This window comes from Lissotriton vulgaris, chromosome 10, assembly GCF_964263255.1.
Source record: "Lissotriton vulgaris chromosome 10, aLisVul1.2, whole genome shotgun sequence".
Lineage (NCBI taxonomy): Eukaryota > Metazoa > Chordata > Amphibia > Caudata > Salamandridae > Lissotriton > Lissotriton vulgaris.
In genome coordinates this window covers 890282415-890302786 of record NC_141698.1, presented here as the reverse complement: position 1 = coordinate 890302786, position 20372 = coordinate 890282415, and the positions used below count along the sequence as shown (strand labels likewise).

At 44.8% G+C, this 20372-nt stretch overlaps 1 protein-coding gene across 2 annotated transcripts in view; it reads right to left on the bottom strand.

Annotated features, from left to right (window-relative positions):
- ANKIB1 (ankyrin repeat and IBR domain containing 1) overlaps positions 1–20372 on the bottom strand; it is a 429345-nt gene that overhangs the window by 202049 nt on the left and 206924 nt on the right. For both annotated transcript variants that reach the window (XM_086941850.1, XM_086941851.1), the window contains exon 9: positions 13411–13577. In XM_086941850.1, coding sequence (XP_086797976.1) covers positions 13411–13577 — 167 coding nt within the window. The remainder of the gene's footprint in view (positions 1–13410; positions 13578–20372) is intronic.

Genomic DNA, 20372 nt, shown 5'->3' with positions numbered 1-20372 from the left:
GTATATATCAAGAAAAATTAAGTAAAACCCTAGGATATACCACAGCAAAGATGCATAGAGAACTGAAATGTTTCATTATTACATGTAGCAAGCTATCATCAGTCATTGCAATTCTGCACTTCTGTAGAATTTTTAATGTTAATATGGATTTGCCTCCAACCACATAATCAACCACCAGTTGTGAACTAAAAACTATGTCAAGCTCCAAAAGATTAAAAAAAATTGTAAAACAGGTGCAAATGAGATGCATGTTTGCACATGACACTTTTCAAAGTAAACTGGCCACCTTTCAGCTCTCTACTACTATATCAGAAATTTAAGAATGTGGCAGTTTCAACCAAATAGTACACCTTTACTCAAACTGATGGACTTGGGGGAGGGCATGTTATTTACAGAAAGACCTTAAAGCACAGATATAAGTCAAACCGGGTAGCAAGGATGTTTTCTTCCTTGTCATAACATTGATGTGGTTGGCTAATCATATAGACTGTTTTGGAAGGAACAGCTAATCTACAGACATTCTCAAAACAGCAGTTATTTCAGGATACTATCCTCAAAGAAACAGATATAACAAGCATCGGGGTATAGTTAGGTTATTGATATATTTAATATTTTTAAAAGAGATTAAGTGATCAAAGTGCATTAGCTTTAGTGCACTTTGCACAAAACAACAAAGGCAATTACAAAAGAAAGGAACAGGTATGTTGTTGGAAAAGGATAGATACTGTGAATTTCATGGATGGGGAGTAGTGGGGGGAGCGGCACAATGTCCTGTTGATGTAAATAATTAATTTACTCTCTTAATTTCTATGCAGGTAAGTACTTAATCAATAATAACTCAATCGGAAAGAAGGAAAACAGAGTCCGTGGTGTAAGAGTTTCTAAGGGTTTTATTCCTCATAAAGGAATCAGGATATCATGTTCTGACCACCACACAGGATGTCAGAAGGGATAGATGAGCGCGCCGTCGTTTATTGACAATACATAGCTTATATACTTGATTTACATCATAATGTTCAATGTAAGAGGCGTAACAGCTGAGAGAAGACAAGATAACAGTATACACGTGGTGCTAGTACATCATCAAGAGGCGTAAACTAGGCGTGTGTGCTAGAAACGTCACTGATAGGTGACGCAAGTGGGTGGCACCAAGGGGTGGTGCTAACAGAATGTTGCAATGTCAGCAGAAATCGGAAGCTTGGATGCGCGCGCAGCTGCATGACGTGTGATAGACGGGGTGCAGGGGACTTGACATTTACACTGACGGAAAGAGACAGAAGTCTGGCATGTCAGATCAACTTGTGCTTCTATCATATCTGATATCTGATGTTTAGGAACTAAGCTATCTGGGCAGAAAGGTCTCTAGAGCAGAAGCTATTCTATACTTGCTGTGAGTGCGTGTATAAGCGCCTGAGTGTCTGTATGAGAAGCGTGGGGGCATGGGGCCTTCCATGGAAGCATGGCAACAGAGGCTATGAATTACTTGCATAAAGACAGGTCGGCCCTTTAGCCCTGTAGCTGAGGAAGGATGTTTACTGAAGCTAGCAGGCCGGAATGTATCTTCGGGGAGGGAAACAGATAACTCGAAGGTTATAGTCAATCTTGGCAGGCAGCAGGCTGAGCTGAGCACGGAGGGCCGCGCTAGAAGTAAGTCAGAGTTCACGGGTACGGGGGCTGCTCGGGCAGAGGCCCTCGCAGTCAGAAGCCAGAAAAGAGGCTCGGTGGCAGAGATTCAGGGCCTACTTTCAGCCAGGCTGAAAAACGTAGGAGTACACTTCAAAAAGACGTTGGCATAGCATACTTAGGAACGGACCATCAAACCCATTCATGGTGGGTCTGAAAGAGGACAAGTTAACGTTGGACGCAAATGTATTTGCGTCTTCATAGCTGGTACAGGAGGGAAGTTACATGCACTTTTAACTCGTACATGGAGTCGGTGGGGTACTCGCTAGGGAACACAACATGACCATAAAATTTATATTACCTCATTCCCTCCTTGTTCCCTACGGACCCTTCATGATATATCGATCCTCATAAATCGATCGGTTTGTTCTTGTAACATTATATGTTCGTCTTTCTTTCTTTGACTGTTTGAGAGGCAACTGGAATGCTCAATGCAGGATGTGGCACACAGTCCACATATCGCTGGCCCACACTGCAGGCACAGGCAACAACTGAATACTATAACAAGGCCAATGCCTAGGAAGGATAAGATCTTCCATCCCCAAGCTGTTAACGTAGTCCAGAACCAACCGGACCAAGTCCAGGTGCCTGGATTCTGATGTATCTGATTTGCAATTTTATGTAAACGGGTGATAGCTTGATAGACAGATGGTGCATTTTGTGGAATGAAAACACAGCAACTTGACCCGATGACCTTACAGGCTCCACCTCTATCTGCCAAGATGACGTCAATCACAAGACGATTTTGAAGGACAACAGTCCGTATAGCAGACTGCTCCTCTGTTAAGTTACCTAGAGCGGAGGCAGTTTCGTTCACTACTGCTTCGAGTGTTCTCGTTAATCTGCGTATTAATTTACTGTTTTGGACAGGTCCTAGGAAGAAAAAGAATCCTTTATTGAAATCAGTGTACTGTTCCCATGCCGTTTCTGTGTAGTCGACAAGGGGAATATCTCTTTTGGGTCTATTCGGTGCTAGATTCGTATTTCTATGGTAATCAGGAGGAGCTAGGAAAACAGGTGGCAGAAGGAAGGCAATGTAACAGGTACCATCCCAATCTGGAGGCAAACGTATGTATGCGGTATGACCACAAACAAAGTAGGAATGACTGATAGCTTTAAAGGACGATTTACCATGGTCACTGAACTCGACCACAGTAGTGCATTTACTATGACCTACGTGTACTGAACCTTTCTTGCTAACACATAATTCACCTGTGACTGGTAGTACTAACATATGGGGCAGAACTGGAGCAGTTTCAGATTCAACAGTGAGGATCATAAGGCTAATTGTGTAATTACCTAATCCATATACTTCATTTTCTAGATCAGTTCCTATTCGAGTGGGAAGTCCCTCTTTATCCGGATAACAGACGTTGAGCAGGACTAAGTTCAAGTTTCCCCAAACCCAGCCCCCATCGAAAACAGCAATATCAGGATCTAAAGAATTAATTATTTTAAACCATGCTCCACAGGAGCCATTGTGAGTGAATGGGTACGGAAAGAGAGGCAGAGCTCCCTTGTAATTCTGGTAGGGAGGGAGTCGGCCACATATCCAACAGTCTGTAGCATTATTTGTCTGATGGGAATGGTGTAACATACTAATGAATGTATTGTTGCGCAGCGCAAGTCTGTAAGAGAGTTCATGTGCAGGAAGTTCACTAAAAGTGTGTTCAGCAGAGACATTGTAAGCAGATTGTTCACGCCTGAAAATAGGCCAGTACATAGGAAGCAGAATGCTGGCAATAATAATTAGAATACTCAGAATAAACATGATTATTAGTGTCACTATGCAGTGACTACGAAGTGATTTGCAATATGTTCTTCTCTTTTCCTCTCTCTCTCTAACTCGATCTAGGGGATACATGTCAGAAACTATTTAACCGATTCACCTAAGGGAGGACTTAAACAATTAAACTGTCTGACTTGCTAGATCGAAGCTTCATTCGGTAAAGTTCTTGAGGAGTCTTTTCTCTTTTAGGCACAGTAACGTCTTGTGCTTCAACACAGTCTTTGGTGGGGGTGGACGAGTCAGAGTCCTGTTTCAGTCCGTTTTTTAGTTCATTGCATAGCTTGATGTGACTCGTGTGGACCCACCCCTTTCTCCCCTCGATTTTCACGGCGGTCCTAGTGGTAAGCAGAACGGTCTTTGGAGACTTCCAGCGGGGCTCCAGCGGACTTTTCCGGTCGAAATTCCGGACGACTACCAGGTCCCCTGGACGGACCTCATGCGCCTTTACATCGGTGTTGTCAGGGAAGGCTGCGGCAACCTGTGAACGACATGATTGGAGTGCAGACATCAAGGAGGCAAGGTAATCTGTCAACATGTTACAATCAATATCAGTGATCTTTTTCGGAACGGGCGTCCCCCACATATTCGGCGGTCTGCCAAAGACCACTTCGTACGGGGATAGCCCTGATCTCGAGTGGGCGACCATCCTCATGTAGAATAGTGCCACGGGCAGGGCGACTATCCAGTCGACCCCTTTTTCCTGACAGATCTTGGCAAGACGGATTTTTAGTGTCTGATTATGCCTTTCTACAAGGCCAGCTGCTTCGGGATGTCGGACACAGTGGAACCTCCACTGATATCCTAGCAAGAGGGAAACTTGTCTCATCAGCTCGGACGAGAACGGCTGTCCGTTATCTGAGTACACGACACGGGGCAAACCGTACCGTGGGAAGAATTCACGAACCAACTGTCTGGCAGTGGTCGGAGCAGTGTAGTCTGGGACTGGGTATGCTTCGGTCCAGCGGGACAGAGCACAAACAATTACAAGGACATACTTAAATCCTCTACAGCTATTCATCTGGATATAATCCATCTGGAGGACTTCAAAAGGGTGATCGGGAGGATGAAATCCACCTTGCTCAACAGGGACGCTTTTACCTGGATTGAACTGACAACAGATCATGCAAGTACGCACTTTCTGTTTTGCTGCTGCTCGTAAGTGTTTGTTGTACCAGAGATTCTGTAAACTGTCTAACATGGCTTTCTCTCCAAGATGGGCAGGACTATGTGCTGTATTTATCATGACTTGAACCATTGAGTCGGGGAGAAACCATATAGATTTTCCCTTCGTCACCCAACCTTGATCTGTCTGAATCCCTCCTAGTTCAGTCCATTTCTTTATCTCCTCTGGAGTAGCATGTGTCTGGATATCAATTACATCTAGGGTGGGATCTCTAACTGCCATACACTGGGTCTGGACTATTGTCTTTGTCACATCAGTAGTCTGGGTGTAAGTCAATGCTGTATGTTTTGCTGTCTGGTCTGCCAGGTCGTTACCCTGGGAAACAGAATCTGTGACTTTGGTATGTGCCTTACATTTCATGACTGATATGCCCGAGGGCAAATGTATTGCTTCTAACAGTGCTTGAATAAGGGGGCCATGTTGTATCTTGGCCCCATGGGAAGTCAGAAAACCTCGTTCTTGCCAGAGGACTCCGAAGTCGTGTACAACTCCGAAGGCATAGCGGGAATCTGTGTATATGTTAACATTTCTGTTCTTGGCTAGAATACAGGCTCGAGTCAGAGCGATGAGCTCTGCTGCTTGAGCAGACAGGGTGTCAATACGATGTGTTTCTTTAATTTCAGTTTCAGTGGTCACGGCGTACGCGGCCACTAATTCTCCTGTACTTGTTCTCATGCATGAACCGTCCACATAAAGTGTCAGGTCTGGATTTGTCAATGGGACATCTGTTAAGTCTCGTCTAGGCTTAGTTACTGCATTAATTATTTCTATACAATCATGCGGAGCTGGATCTGTCATAACTGTAGGTAACAGTGTTGCGGGGTTCAGGATGCTGCAACGTCTGATTTCTATGTGTGGCTGGAATAGTGTTAATTCATAACCTGTCAGTCGTGCTATAGTTAAGTGTTGAGTCTGGGTTCTGTTTAACAAAACCTCTACAGAATGTGGTACTTGAACTGTTAACTGATGACCTAAAACAATTGAATCACTTTGTCTTATTGCTAACGCTGTTGCTGCTACTGACTTTAAGCACGCAGGGAGTGCTTGAGCTACTGAATCCAATGTACTAGAAAAATAAGCACAAGGCTTATGTGAACCTGCTTGGTCTTGAGTGAGGACAGACAACGCTGTGCCATCACGTTCTGTAACAAAAAGTGTAAACGGTTTGCTGTAACATGGTGTCGCTAAAACTGGTGCTTGGCATAAAACTTTCTTTAATTCTTCAAAAGCTTGTGTGTGTTCCTGAGTCCAAGGGAGGACAGTCGAAGTCGCTGCCTCCTGTGTCGTTAACTGGATGAGTGGTTTAGCTAGAAATGCATACTGGGGAATCCATTGTCTGCAGTACGAGGTGAGGCCTATGAAGGCCCGCACTTCCTTTTGTGTCTTGGGTTGCGGCATGTTCACAATTAACTGAATGCGATCGGGAGTGAGCTGTCTCCCCACTTTGGACAGCAAGTGACCCAAGTACACAACTTGCTGAACACAGAATTGTAGCTTCGAAGGAGACACCTTGTGTCCCTTGTCGGCCAGGAAATGTAAAACTGTCAGTGATGCTTTTTCACATTCGGGCTCACTTCGTGCGGTGATCAGCAGATCATCGACGTATTGTAGTAAAGCGGTGTTAACTGGCATTTGAATACAATCTAGTTGTCTTTTCAGTGCTTGACTATAGATGCTGGGGCTTTCTGTGAATCCTTGAGGTGCGCGCGAAAATTTGAAACTGCGTCCATTTAAACAGAATCCGAAGAGATATTGGCTCTCTGGATCAATAGGCACGCTGAAGAAGGCGTTCTTGAGATCAATTACAGTAAAGAACGTTGCTTCTGAATCAATAGCAGTCAAGAGAGATGATATATCGGGGACCACAGGATACTGTGGGATAATGCATTTATTCAATTCTCGAAGATCAATCACCAGCCGATATACTGGCGGTGCATTGGGATCAGTACGTTTAAGAATCGGAATGATGGGTGAGTTACAGATATTGGAGTCGGTCTCGACGACCACTCCTTGGGCAATGAGCTCTTCAATGATTTTCAGTAAAGCCGCTACAGCATCGGGTGGTAACTTGTATTGTCTGATTCTGGGTAATACAACACCTGCCTTGAGGGTAACGCGGTATGGTGTAATGTGCATACATCCTACATCAGTTGGGCCTTTTGCCCACAAGTAATCAGGTACATTTTTCAATCTGACGTCAAACTCACGAAGGACGTAATGACCCTTGAAATCCCGCAGAAAGAGTCTAACCCCCTCCGGGGAGCAGCATATTATAGCCCCTAGAGCCTTCAGTGTTTTAATTCCTAACAGATTTTCCGGACATGATTTTGTTAGTAACAGGTCTGTAACACGTGATAATGGACCCACAGCCAGGGGAACTGGTTCTGAGACTTCATTTACAATAGGTTGTCCTGAAAAACCAAGGGAAACATTTTGTGAGCCTGAGAGGGGTGCCCCTGGAACTTCGTCATGACTTATTGTAGTGCGACTTGCCCCTGTGTCAATTAAAAACTTTCTATCTTTCCCCAATACTTGACTGTGTACATAAGGACCTTCTTGATCTACAGGAATCTCGATAAGAGGCAAGCCACCTTCCCTCTCTAGGCTGTTTCATGTATATCGGGAATATTCGGGGTAAGCAGACTGGGCATACTGGTACATCTGTTGTGAGACTTGCTGAGTTGCAGCAATGGGCTGTGGCTGTGGTACTGCTACGGTCTGTGCTGTCTGTGCGGATGCATGCATGGGCTGTGTATTCTGTGTAGACTGATGCTGGTTATGGTCTTGTCTAGACGGATGCGGTCTCTCTTTAGTTTTACCTGTCGCTATGTTATGTTTCAGAACTGCACATTCGTGTACGTAGTGACCTGGCTGCTTGCAATAATTGCATGTCCCTTTAACAGGAGCTGCGGCGTGACTTGTCTGGGTCGTACCTTTCCTGTGACTGTCGGATGGAACCGTCTGGGCTACTAACATTTTCATTTTCGTGTCTTTCATGCGCTTCTGTTCCTGGTCTTGTTCTTCCCTAATTCTATTCTGGTGATATTGTAACATTTGTAACATCTGGGATGGCGTATTTGCTTGCCATGTACTCTCGACTTTATACACTCTATTTTTAACTAACGGTAGGGAATTCTCGACTAACTTTGATACGAAAAGATGTGGGTACGACTCGCTACTTGGCTGGAGGCCACTATTGATAATAAAACATTTCTCGAATCTAGAATAAAAGTCGCTAGTATCTTCATCATGTTTCTGTTTACAGGACGAGATTGCATCCCAATCCTCCTTTCTAGTTGTCAATAATCTGGGCAGGACCTGTACTATTAAACCTGGTAATGCTTTAGTTTTGTCCCCAAGGCCTAACCCTGGAACCCGTTTCTTTTCTTCATCCTCTATTTCTGCCCAGGCAATCTTTGCGTCTCCCACCTCCCAGTCCTTTTCCTTTAATTTCTCGAATATACCCGTAGGCAATAATACTTTCAACATTTTCATGATATCATCATATGTGTAGTCCCCCATCAGTAACATGTCTTTGAGCTCTCTATGAAAACCTGCAGGGTCTTTATCATGGCACGGTACTAATTTCTTCATTTCTAACAGTTCTAATTTAGTTAGAGGCGTGTGTACATACACGCGTTTCAAAATTTTATCCTCACCCATAACAGGGTGCACTTCTCGCAAGGGGTTCTGACTTTCAATACCACCCCCGCACTGCATATGGTACATTTTCCTTTCTGGAGGTGGGGCGGGAACATATTCAGGACTTACAAAGGTGTCATATCTGCGTCGTTGTTCTAGAATTATTTGAACTAATTTAGTGCTTAGGCCTCTCCATCTATCCATCAGTAGTGCTTCTAGTGTCTCATGTAAGGGACCTGGATCGGAATAATGTTTTCTGTACTTAATGAGAAGGTGCTGAATCATATATATACCTGCTAATTTCTGTTCGTCGGGGGAGAGGTTCAGAAATGTCTGTGCTACGGTGTCATCATTATATATGTCTGCATTTTCGGCCCATGATACCGCTGATCGGGCTAATTCTTGTTCATCCATAGAATTGAGTACATGGTACCCAACTCGATCTCGAAGCCGTTTATCAGTTTCCTGGAACTGATGCTCAGCAGAATTCGGATTCGTTAAGGCAGAGAAGAAAACTCTCTTGCTTTCTGGACGGATACCCTTCCTAAGATAAGTTCCCTTACCTACATATGCTATAGTGCTTGTAGTCGGTTCTAGTTCTTCAGATTCTTCTTCCTCCTCGGAGGGAGCCTTTTCTTTCTCTTTCTCGTGTACTGCTATCACTGCTTTCTTAATCTTTTTATACATGGCCTCTATGCAATTTTGTCTGTCATGTTTTCCATCGGCTATATTTTGACCCCACTTGTTCAATGCATCCAATTCACTCTGCTCTGTTCCGGGCCTGTCTCGTTCTCTTATTAGACAATTTATGAAAAATCGTAGTATCAGTGCTTGCATGGTAACTTTCTGTTTCTCCAGGGCATCCTTAATACTGTCGGGGTCCTTTCCCGTTTGAACGAACTCATATATTCTATCTAGGTGCTCCTTCATTCCTGCATAACATAACAAACTATCAGTAGCAGATCTTAACCGTAAAGACGCTAATATCATTAAGTCGTCCTGTCCAGGTTCTGGATCGTATCTACAAACTGACATATTTTCTTTTAGTGCATCAAGACGGGATGAATTAGAAGAACGGGGGGATCTGTACGTAAGAGGACTCTGCAGACCTCTGAGATTTAATCTGTGAGTCGGTGGCGGGGTCTGGAGACCCGCGGTCGCACCTTCTGAAGCGGAAGCTTGGGCATTATCTCTGTGTGTAGTCAGTATCTGAATTTGTCTTTTAGTAGGATCTGATTGAAGTGGTTTCGGCAGATCAGTTTTAGGTGAGGGAAGTGGCGGGGCTGGCGGAACGGAACTAGTCTTTTTCGGTGTCGGCTGAGAGTGATCTTGGGGGGCAGTACCACCCCCGGCCCTGTCAGTAGGCAGGGCACGAACAGGCAGATTGGTGTAAGCTGGCGCTACATCTTCGAGATATGAATTTAGGAATATGTCTTTAGTAGTCTTATGCATTACTTTAGTTGGAACTAATGGTGACGGCAAATTTTTCGGTATTTCTGAAATGGCGTCAGGGGTACCATCGGCCAAAAGATACATGTTGTTCACTTTGCCATTTAGGATACGATCTATTTGTTCTACTTTTACTCGAATTCCCTCAGTAACTAATTCGTTTTCTTGGGCCTTTTCTGATTCTTTAAGCCTGTCTTCTCTACGGAGTGCTCTATCAGCACGCTTACGTGATTCCTTACGCCAAAATTCTATGGCGTCTTTCTGAGATTGTCTAGCTTTCTTTTTCCGTAATATTTCTTCTACCTTTATGATGCACTCGGCATCCCATGTTCCGTTAACTGGCCATCGGTATCTTTCCTCTAGGTGCTTGGTATAATCTGTCCATAACTCTAGATACAAGATGGCGTCTATGCCATGCTTATTATACATGAAATTACCTGGAGTGTCCCTAGGGGGGATTGGAATCTCTTCCTCTAACATCCCTTTCCTAGTTCCTATCTGCTTTAATTTGTTAAAAAACGGCATTGTGCCTACTTGATACTGAAATGCTTGATCCTTAATACTTAATTTCGCCTGTAACTATTTAAACAAAAAACACAATAATACACAAGAACAATCACATTCATACCACGACATTAATCACATGAAACATTTAAAGACATAGCTAACTTCCCCCTACTCTGAATGTACCGCTCAACGATACAGATACACTGCTGTAACAGTGCAGAAATTCGGAATACTTTATATACTGCTAAACAGTACAGATACACTGCCTAAAAACAGTGCAGACCGGACTTGCGTACCCAAACCCGTCTAGATACGACCCAGCAATGGTACTCACCGGGAAGCACGGAAAACAGAAGGCCTCGGAAACTCGACTGGACTCGACTCGGAACTTCGGAAAACTTCGGAAAACTTCGGAAAACTTCGGAAAACTTCGGAAAACTGGTGGGCCTCTTCACACCTCGGACCTTGCTTCCTTCGGCTGGGCTCTGGTCGGGATCCTCCGCACTCCTCACCGCCTCGTCTGGGCACTGATCGCAGTCTTCGTCACCTCCGTGTGTCAGAGGGGGATGCAGGAAATCCTGCCAGTACACGTGTTGTCCGTCTAACTGATGGCAGGGGACACGGATTGCAACGCACCTTCCGGCGCGTGAGGTGGGGGAGGGGTCCCTATTCGGGCGCCAAAATGATGTAAATAATTAATTTACTCTCTTAATTTCTATGCAGGTAAGTACTTAATCAATAATAACTCAATCGGAAAGAAGGAAAACAGAGTCCGTGGTGTAAGAGTTTCTAAGGGTTTTATTCCTCATAAAGGAATCAGGATATCATGTTCTGACCACCACACAGGATGTCAGAAGGGATAGATGAGCGCGCCGTCGTTTATTGACAATACATAGCTTATATACTTGATTTACATCATAATGTTCAATGTAAGAGGCGTAACAGCTGAGAGAAGACAAGATAACAGTATACACGTGGTGCTAGTACATCATCAAGAGGCGTAAACTAGGCGTGTGTGCTAGAAACGTCACTGATAGGTGACGCAAGTGGGTGGCACCAAGGGGTGGTGCTAACAGAATGTTGCAATGTCAGCAGAAATCGGAAGCTTGGATGCGCGCGCAGCTGCATGACGTGTGATAGACGGGGTGCAGGGGACTTGACATTTACACTGACGGAAAGAGACAGAAGTCTGGCATGTCAGATCAACTTGTGCTTCTATCATATCTGATATCTGATGTTTAGGAACTAAGCTATCTGGGCAGAAAGGTCTCTAGAGCAGAAGCTATTCTATACTTGCTGTGAGTGCGTGTATAAGCGCCTGAGTGTCTGTATGAGAAGCGTGGGGGCATGGGGCCTTCCATGGAAGCATGGCAACAGAGGCTATGAATTACTTGCATAAAGACAGGTCGGCCCTTTAGCCCTGTAGCTGAGGAAGGATGTTTACTGAAGCTAGCAGGCCGGAATGTATCTTCGGGGAGGGAAACAGATAACTCGAAGGTTATAGTCAATCTTGGCAGGCAGCAGGCTGAGCTGAGCACGGAGGGCCGCGCTAGAAGTAAGTCAGAGTTCACGGGTACGGGGGCTGCTCGGGCAGAGGCCCTCGCAGTCAGAAGCCAGAAAAGAGGCTCGGTGGCAGAGATTCAGGGCCTACTTTCAGCCAGGCTGAAAAACGTAGGAGTACACTTCAAAAAGACGTTGGCATAGCATACTTAGGAACGGACCATCAAACCCATTCATGGTGGGTCTGAAAGAGGACAAGTTAACGTTGGACGCAAATGTATTTGCGTCTTCATAGCTGGTACAGGAGGGAAGTTACATGCACTTTTAACTCGTACATGGAGTCGGTGGGGTACTCGCTAGGGAACACAACATGACCATAAAATTTATATTACCTCACTGTGACGCTGTGGTTCACCCATGGAGTGCAAAGCCACAGTTTTGAAATGCATCGCAATGTAGTCTGGCCATTAAGGATACCATGATAAGGGGTTTTGAGCAGGTGTTCTGGTAAAAATGCAGGGTCATGGTTGTTGCTTTTTTACGAGTAGGAGAATAAATAACTTGATCTATGTTGCTTTGTTCCTTAAGGAAACAAAACACTTCAACACTGAAAAGGCAGGTTTCACAGAAAACCCATGGTAAAAGCAAAAATGTAATCTAGCGGTGCACCAACTGTATCATATAATCATTTAAAATTAATCCAGTAAGTCTTCTTGATGTGCTGTTAGTTCCAGGTTTTTAGCCTCTACTTTTTGGGGACTAGGTTTTCATGATGTGTTAGCTTGTAGAAGCAGAAAGGGAGAAGTCTGTGGCTGCATGGTTGGCATGGGCTCATGGACACAAAAGAGAAGCCCAGGTTTGAGTGCTGGGATTAGTTGCACTGTTGTGTGCTAAGATAGGTGGCACCACTGCGTGCTTGTCAAACAGTGTACCATTACGAGATGCATGCCTGCCACGTCAGTTGATGGCTGGCATCATGTGGTGCCAGGTTTGTTTCCTAATGAAGATATGGCGATTGCCGGGGTAGGGAGATGGATGCAATGTGTAACTGTTTCACTAAATCCTGAACTTTTGTGATAGAGAGCAGTGTTTAATGTAATTTGATTTTCTGTAGGGACGTATTAGTCAGAGCTGGTGAGGTAAAGTTCCTAATAGTGCCATTATTGTGCTGTAGATGGAATAGCAACACTAGATCTAATAGTAACAAATTAAGTTTATGCCATCAGAATTTCAAGCTAGATCTGCCTAGCAAGTCAAAGGCAGATGGTTATTTTTAATCAGGCTCAATTTAAAATATTTTAGTTTAATTAATATTTATTCTGTGATCATTTTATTTTATCATCAGTCAATCAGTTTTTACTCTAGCTGTCTTGAATACATCTACTCAAGGTCTTTTCCTTCAGTTTCATCATTTCAGTTTATTTTTAAAAGTTTAATCTATCAGTTTCATGTAACATGTCTAATTACTGATTCCGTTGGGAAGAATAACAACTGATTAAGGGGTAAAGTGTTGCTAAGATATTAACACTCTTTTAATATGTATTGTTATTAAACACAAACCATTAATAAAACATCGACAGTACATACATGTAGACAGAAAGTTATACCAAGGCGAAAGTATTGTTTCATAAGCAAAGCCCATGATTTAAGTACAAACCAGCAGAATAGATGACCCTTCCCACAGTCTACTGCAGGTGCTCTCAGCAAAGGGAAGCTGAGTGTATCTGATCCTGAAGTACTTGAGCCTTGCTTCGTAAGTCTGACTGCTCTTTCACAAGATCTTATCGGGCACCACTTTATAGCAGTATTGTTTTCAACAAATGCCTAAAAAAAAGAAATACTTAACATTAGTCATCTTTAAGCTTCTGCTTGAAAAAAAGCAATCGAATGAGGCAGTGCATGCATGACCAGTAAGTACCACCAGACAGCTATCCAGGACCATATAAAGAAACAGGATATCGGCATGGCAGTAACACTACCACTAACATGAAGTCATGATCTAGAATGGAGGAATGGTATAGGGTAGACCTGTGTAGAGGTGAGGCCACCGCACAGGTGTAAACAGGGGTCTTACGGTGAATGGTTCCTTGCTTTACACCAGACATATACAGAGTCATCTTGTAGGCTGTGACAGGCAACATGACGCTAAACAGGTGCAGCACCACCTTTGAACAGGTGATAAGGAATATGACAAATCTACACCTCCTGAAATCAAAAGTCACATCGACTTGTACCATCTCCCTATTCATTTAGTTTAAGCTTTTTCCCTACTCTTGAGCCAGTCTTTTCATTAACAAACATCTAGGGTTTTGCAAATTCTATAACCACAAAATTTACAATTCACTGGATGAATAATCTTGCACACACTTATACCAAGCACTTTCAATCATCAGAAAGAGGATGATTTTCGAAACGTCAAATACTATAATTTCCTAGGCGAAACTGCAACAATAGGAGATCCATCAATAGAACATTTAGGCTGTCTACAGTGGTTACTCCACTCTAAAAGACAAGTTTATCCACCAAATACATTTTTACAAAAAGAAGAATGTTGAACAATTGTTACGCATTTTCACAATCAAATTGGTCAAAATGGGTTAAAGGTTTGAAACAAGTGTAACAGAAGGTGGAAAAATGTTCACATAAAATACATTTAGCAAAAAATAAACAGCATGCTATATTTCTAATACTTTTTTGTGACAGTAAACACCCTAACTAATACATGGATGGTTTTAGAAAGAGAACACTTGGGTTCTGATGAACCAATAGGCACTTCTCAAAGAATGGATGAAAATTAAGCACTGATATTGTGTGGCCCACCTGTAATTATTCAATGCGATCTATGTACTAAAAAGCTGTGTCGCAAGTTGTATAGTCGAAGTGCGTTGCAAGACCAATCTGCCTAATGGATATTAATTGCACAGGTCTCTATTGGCATTGTCCTGTGATCAGCTACAAAGACAGGAATTGTGGCCTGGAAGGAAAAACAGAACACTATCCCTGTAATGTAATGTAAAAAATATTTGTAAAGCGCAACTAAAACCTGGCGGTTTCTTGGCGCTGGAGCATGGGGAGACAGGGCGAAGAATGTTAATTGTGAGCATTACAAAACAAGTGAGTTTTAAGGAGGGACCTGAAACGGGTGTAGGGGGAAGCAAGTCTTATGCCTAAAGGGAGTGTATTCCAGAGGAAAGGAGCAAGGAATGAGAATCTCAGTCCTTCCTGTTTCTTACGTTTAAAAACCAGGACCTTAAGTAGAGCCAGGTGGGAGGAACGGAGGTTGCGGGAGGGGACATTTGGGTGCAGGAGTGAAGAGATAAAGAACGGGCCCTTACCGGTCAGGGACTTAAAAATGAAGCAGCCTAATTTGACTTTACAGTGCTCAGAGACAGGAAGCCAGTGGAGGGATTTTAGCAAAGGACGGACGTGTTGGTGCTTGGGTTGGTGGTAGATAAGACGTGCAGCCTGATTCTGGACAAGTTGCAGCCTCTTCAGTTGGTAGGCCGGGATGCCAACATAGAGAGAGTTGGAGTAGTCTATCCTGGAGATGACTAGAGCCAGCAAGACCAAGGTAAGAGCCTCAGTGGTCAGGAAACAAGCAATCTTTCAAATTTTCCGTAACTGAAAAAAACTGGAGGAGACTACAACATTGATCTGGGGTTTCATCGTGAGGTCGTTACTGATGATAACCCCCAGACTTTTTGCTGAGTTGACTGGACTGGGGGGAAGGCCTAACCTCGCGGGCCAAAAGATGGATTTCCATGGGTTGGCAGCCCCCCGACAAGAACCAACTCTGTCTTGTCAGGGTTAAGTTTGAGGTGGTTCACCCCCATCCAGGCACTGATGTGACAAAGGGTAGACTGAAAGTTGTCAATGGACTGGTCCGAGGAGTTGATGTCGAAGACCAACTGGATGTCATCCGCGTAATTAAACGCGGTGACATTGCTACCTCGTAAGGATCGAATAAAGGGGGTCAGGTATAAATTAAAAAGGAGAGGGGACAGGGAGGAGCCCTGCGGGACGCCACATGTCAGCCCGACCCTATCAGCAGAAAACTGAGAAAGCCGGACCGCCTGGTGGCGGTTGTTCAAAAAGGAGCGAACCCAGTCAAGGGCGGTGCACCGAATGCGAGGCCAGAGTAGAGAGAATTATTCAAGAACGCCAAAGGGGGGTGGGACAGGCTCTGAAAGCCTCGCGAAGGACCAGGGGGGGGTGGCAGCAATCAGTGGGGGCTCCAGAGGCAACCTTATTTAATAGAGCTAGAAACTCCTCCTCCGAGATTGGAGGAACCTGAGTCAGCCGCTGAAGGTTAGGGGAGGGAAAGGAGGAATCAAACCTAGGGGAGTTGGGTGGGGCCAAAGATAAAATGCTATTTTTAATATTAGCAATTTTATCCACAAAAAAATGGTTGAGGGAGTCCCAAAGTGCACGGGAGGGGAGAGGTTTAATGATAACCCTGTCTGGGTGCGACAGCTCCTCCACAATGGAGAAAATATCTTTGGTTTTGGTGGCTGAGTCGACAATCTTTTTAGAGAAATAGGAGGTCTTTGCTTGTAAGACCGCTGATTTACACTCTTTAAGCAGGGTCATAAACTGCAGCTTCGTGTCAGGAGCATAGCCTCGTAGCCAACGGCGCTCATCCTGCCTAAGTCCAAGCTTTAGGACTTTAAGGTCCACAGTGAACCACCTTTGTGCGTCGTGAAGGCGCTTAAGTTTGATCTAAGAGGGGCAACGGCGTCACTGGCTGATTCAAGCCAGCACGTTAGAGCAGAGGCCTGGGTGTCAATAGAATCAAAATTAGGGGGGGTGGAGGTTCTAAGTAGGGTGACAAATTTGCTAAGGTCGGCCCTGTTCCAGTTCCGGGCCGAGAGGTTGCCCTCCAAAGCCCTACTAGGGCAGGAGGTAACCGTAAAAGAAAAAGAGATTATGAAATGATCTGACCATAGGCAGGGTGAAATGAGGGGAACAGAAATATCCAGGTTGGAGGTCCAGACCTGGTCCAGGACGTGACCTTTAATGTGAGTCGCTGAATTTATGTGTTGAAGGCAATTCATGCCGTATAGAAGATCAGACAATGTAGCAGTACAGGCACGCTCCTTCTCATCGGAGGGCCAGTAGTTAAAATCTCCTAGGACTAAGATTTTTGAATTATTGATAACTAATTGAGAGAGCATGTCACCGAACATCGTCGGGAAATTGGGCATGGACTGAGGGGGGCGGTAGGCTAGGACACAAATGAGAGGTACCGCTGTGTTCACAATTCCAAATGGCACAATGGGGTGGCCAGTGAGGAGGCAGTTGTCCCGATGGGTCACTGCCTGTTACACATGAGGCTGCGAGTAACAAGTTTCAAAGAGAAAGTTATGCAAAAAGGGTCAACTTCTCCTTTGTGAATGAGCTAAAAAGCTCTTTCGAAGTGTCAGTAAACTTTAAATGGTTTGCAGCTGCAACCTCGGTTGCAAACCCATTGATAAAACTCATTGAAAAATCGCAATTTAAAGGGCCAACTTTTGAACTTTCTCGGGCAGTTCCTTGTAGTCACTTTTAATGTTCTATTCACCTCCGAGACACCCCTTAGCGGCCAGGAATCACTCCAGCAGAGATTACCAGCATGGTCCAGTCAAAGTGCAGCTGGTCATTCCAGGAAAAAGGCCTTTTGAAGCTGGTTATGTCCCTGAGGCCACACAGGAGGTCAGTCAATTACCTTTGGAATCCACTTCTCAATGTCCATGTAATTGGAGGTCAAACCTCATTCACACCCACTGAAAAATACTGTGTACAAGAGCGAGCAGGTCCAGCCCTTCAGGTGTCCTTACTGGTTACGGATAGCAGGTCCAGTTCTCTTTTGTTCTGCTATAGGTGCAGAAAGTGTTTGAGGAGCTGGATGTGAGGTGCTACTTTTGTTCAATTCACTAGCCAATGAATGGTGATGGTGACTCATGGACATTCCCTTATCAATGGACATAAAAATTCTCTGGGTCAAATCTTCCTACTTTTGCAGCACATCCTATTTGCCCTCACTGTCAAACATCTCACAGAGCACCTCTGCACCATTTTCGGTAAAATCCAACATGACAAACTGGTTCTGCCCCTGGAGAGAGCTTATGGTATACCTAAGGCTGTGTTGAAGATAATGAGAAGTCCTCTCTTACTCAACCACCCTAAAGCAGTTCTGGGGTCAGTTCCCTCCTTCACTGAAATTAAAGTCAGAAGTCTAAAGTGGGTTCTGGGAACAAAAGATCCCTCTTCTCCAGGCTTCACTTATCACTAAACTATAAAACTACAACGATCTTCCGGGTCCTTTTCAAGTTAGTAAAGCTCCTGGATACTCCTAAACTGCCCTGCTTGGGTTAAGTTCTATCACATCTGACCCCCCCCACTTTCTCGGCCACCACCATCCAGCAAGGTCCAAGCCATTGTCTCAGCTCTGAGCAGTATTTCACGTCTCAACAAAGCTGCACTGAGAAGCCAGCAGCAAGAAGACCAAAGCTAATCATCTTGCAGTAGTTTCAATTGAGTAAAGTATACATTTTGTAAAGTTACTTTTGTTGTATGTTTATCAAACATCCAACTTCACCACAGATTTACAATTGATTCAGACTTTTAATAAATATTTAATAAAAGTGGTTTAACTACCTCTGTACCTTATTCCAAACCAATAGCCAGAAGTAACATATTAAGTATACTTTAGTTTTTTTCTTCACAGAACCAGCTACAGCATTCAGTGAAAATATCTTTTGCCCCCGACCTCTAGCCAAGGGCCAATTGCTACTGGGGATACTCCCAAGGTTGCATAATGGACATATGGTCTCGCCCTGGGGTGAATGCTGGCCAGAGCCTCAAAGACACTCCTCACATGGGAGACGCTGAATTGTTAGATCATCTAGGTTTGATACTCTTTCACCTATGGACATCAGTGCCATCAAAAGGGGCAACAGGAGGAAACAAGCATTTACAATGCTATAGGTCTTGCAGTGACAATGTTAAGAGCTATTAGTATTGTAAATTATATACTTTTTAATGTTTTTCTTTTCTAAAAAGTTTACAGTATATATTAGCAATTATGCACCACCAGAATTTAGATGAAATAGTAAGAAAAAAACCAATAAAAAAAAACACAAGGCACGCCCTCTCTCTCTTCCTGTGAGTGGTGTGTACCTCGGGATCTCTCTATGCCTGTGAGTGGTGTGTGCCTCGGGATCTCTCTCTGACTGTGAGTGTGATGAGAGGCTGGAAGGCATGTTTGAGCGCGGAGATGTTCTCAGACACCATGTAGCGCTATTTGTGAAAGCAAATATTGGTGCAAGCTCTGAAAGTGACCCAGACAGGCAACAGACACTGCGGAGGGGGCAGGGGATGAACTTAGACTTGCCAGGGAGAGGGACTGTGGAAGAGAAGAGCCGGAGAAATAAAGAGCAATTGAACATCAGAAAAGGGGGAGCTGCAGAACGAAGTAGTATAGATATGCATATAGAACGGGCAGACAGGGTACAAATGGATCGTTGATCGACATGTATACACTGGCAGAGACAGGCGGATGATTAGCCAGAGAAAAATAAAAATGTATGGATGGGTGGTAGGAGGGACGGAGAGGTGGATGAATCAATGGAAAGAGAGAAAGGCAGACGGGCATAGATAGACAGACAGACGGATGGATGGGTGGAAAGTTCCACATGAATGGCTGGACAGAAGAAGGTACAGATGGAAGAGAGAACGGGCAGACGAACGGGCAGGCAGATAGACGGATGGATGGATAGCTGTATCCATATGGTTGGCTGGGTGGACGGATGGACTGATGGCAGGACAAAGGGCAAGATAAGTGAAAGTAAAGCAAGAGGGAGCCAGCGATGTGGAGACTGTGACAGGGGGTGGTGACAGAGAGGCAGTGTGGTAGGCGTGTGTGTGTGTGGGTGGGAGGGTCCTCCCCGGTGAGAAAGGTAATGACCTGAAGAAAGTGTGACTGGAGGAAGAGCACAGGAGAGGGTGTATGTACGTGGGGCGGAGTGATGTAGATAAAGAGAGGGGTTATGGATGTGCACCAGTAGAGAGTTGCGATGTGCATTTGGAGGGATGGAGTGTGCAGGAGTAGGGGAGAGTGCCGGTGGGAACAGGCGAATCAGGAGGAGAGGCGGAGTAGAGGCTAGGGCACAGGTTGAGGAGTGGGAAGGTACAGGTGGAGGGGGGTTGTTCGGGTGGAGCAGGAATACAAGTGTAGTAGACTCGATGTGCTGGTGAGGGGGCGTATGGCACAGGTGAGAGCACTCAGGTGGAGCTGGGGTGCTCGTGGGGTAGAGAGGGTATAGGGTGAGGAACGTAGGCACATAGGTGGAGTGCGGAAATGGAGCAGAGACATAGGTGGGTACAGGTGGAGGAGTGAGCGGATCAAGGTAAAGTAAAGGTAGTGGTAAATTGAAGGAAGCGGTGCAGGAGAAGAGTGAGGGTGGAAGCGGCTGACGACTCCCTCCACGCCAGGATGGTGTGGTGATGTGTCCCGGGTGCCTTGTTCTGTGCCCCATCCTTACTGCTAAGCTCGCCACTCGGCTCTGAACTTATCAACTGGAGCTGCAGGGAGCCTCCACCGCCGCCAGGGTGTGGGGAGTTGAGCAAGATGTCAATCCC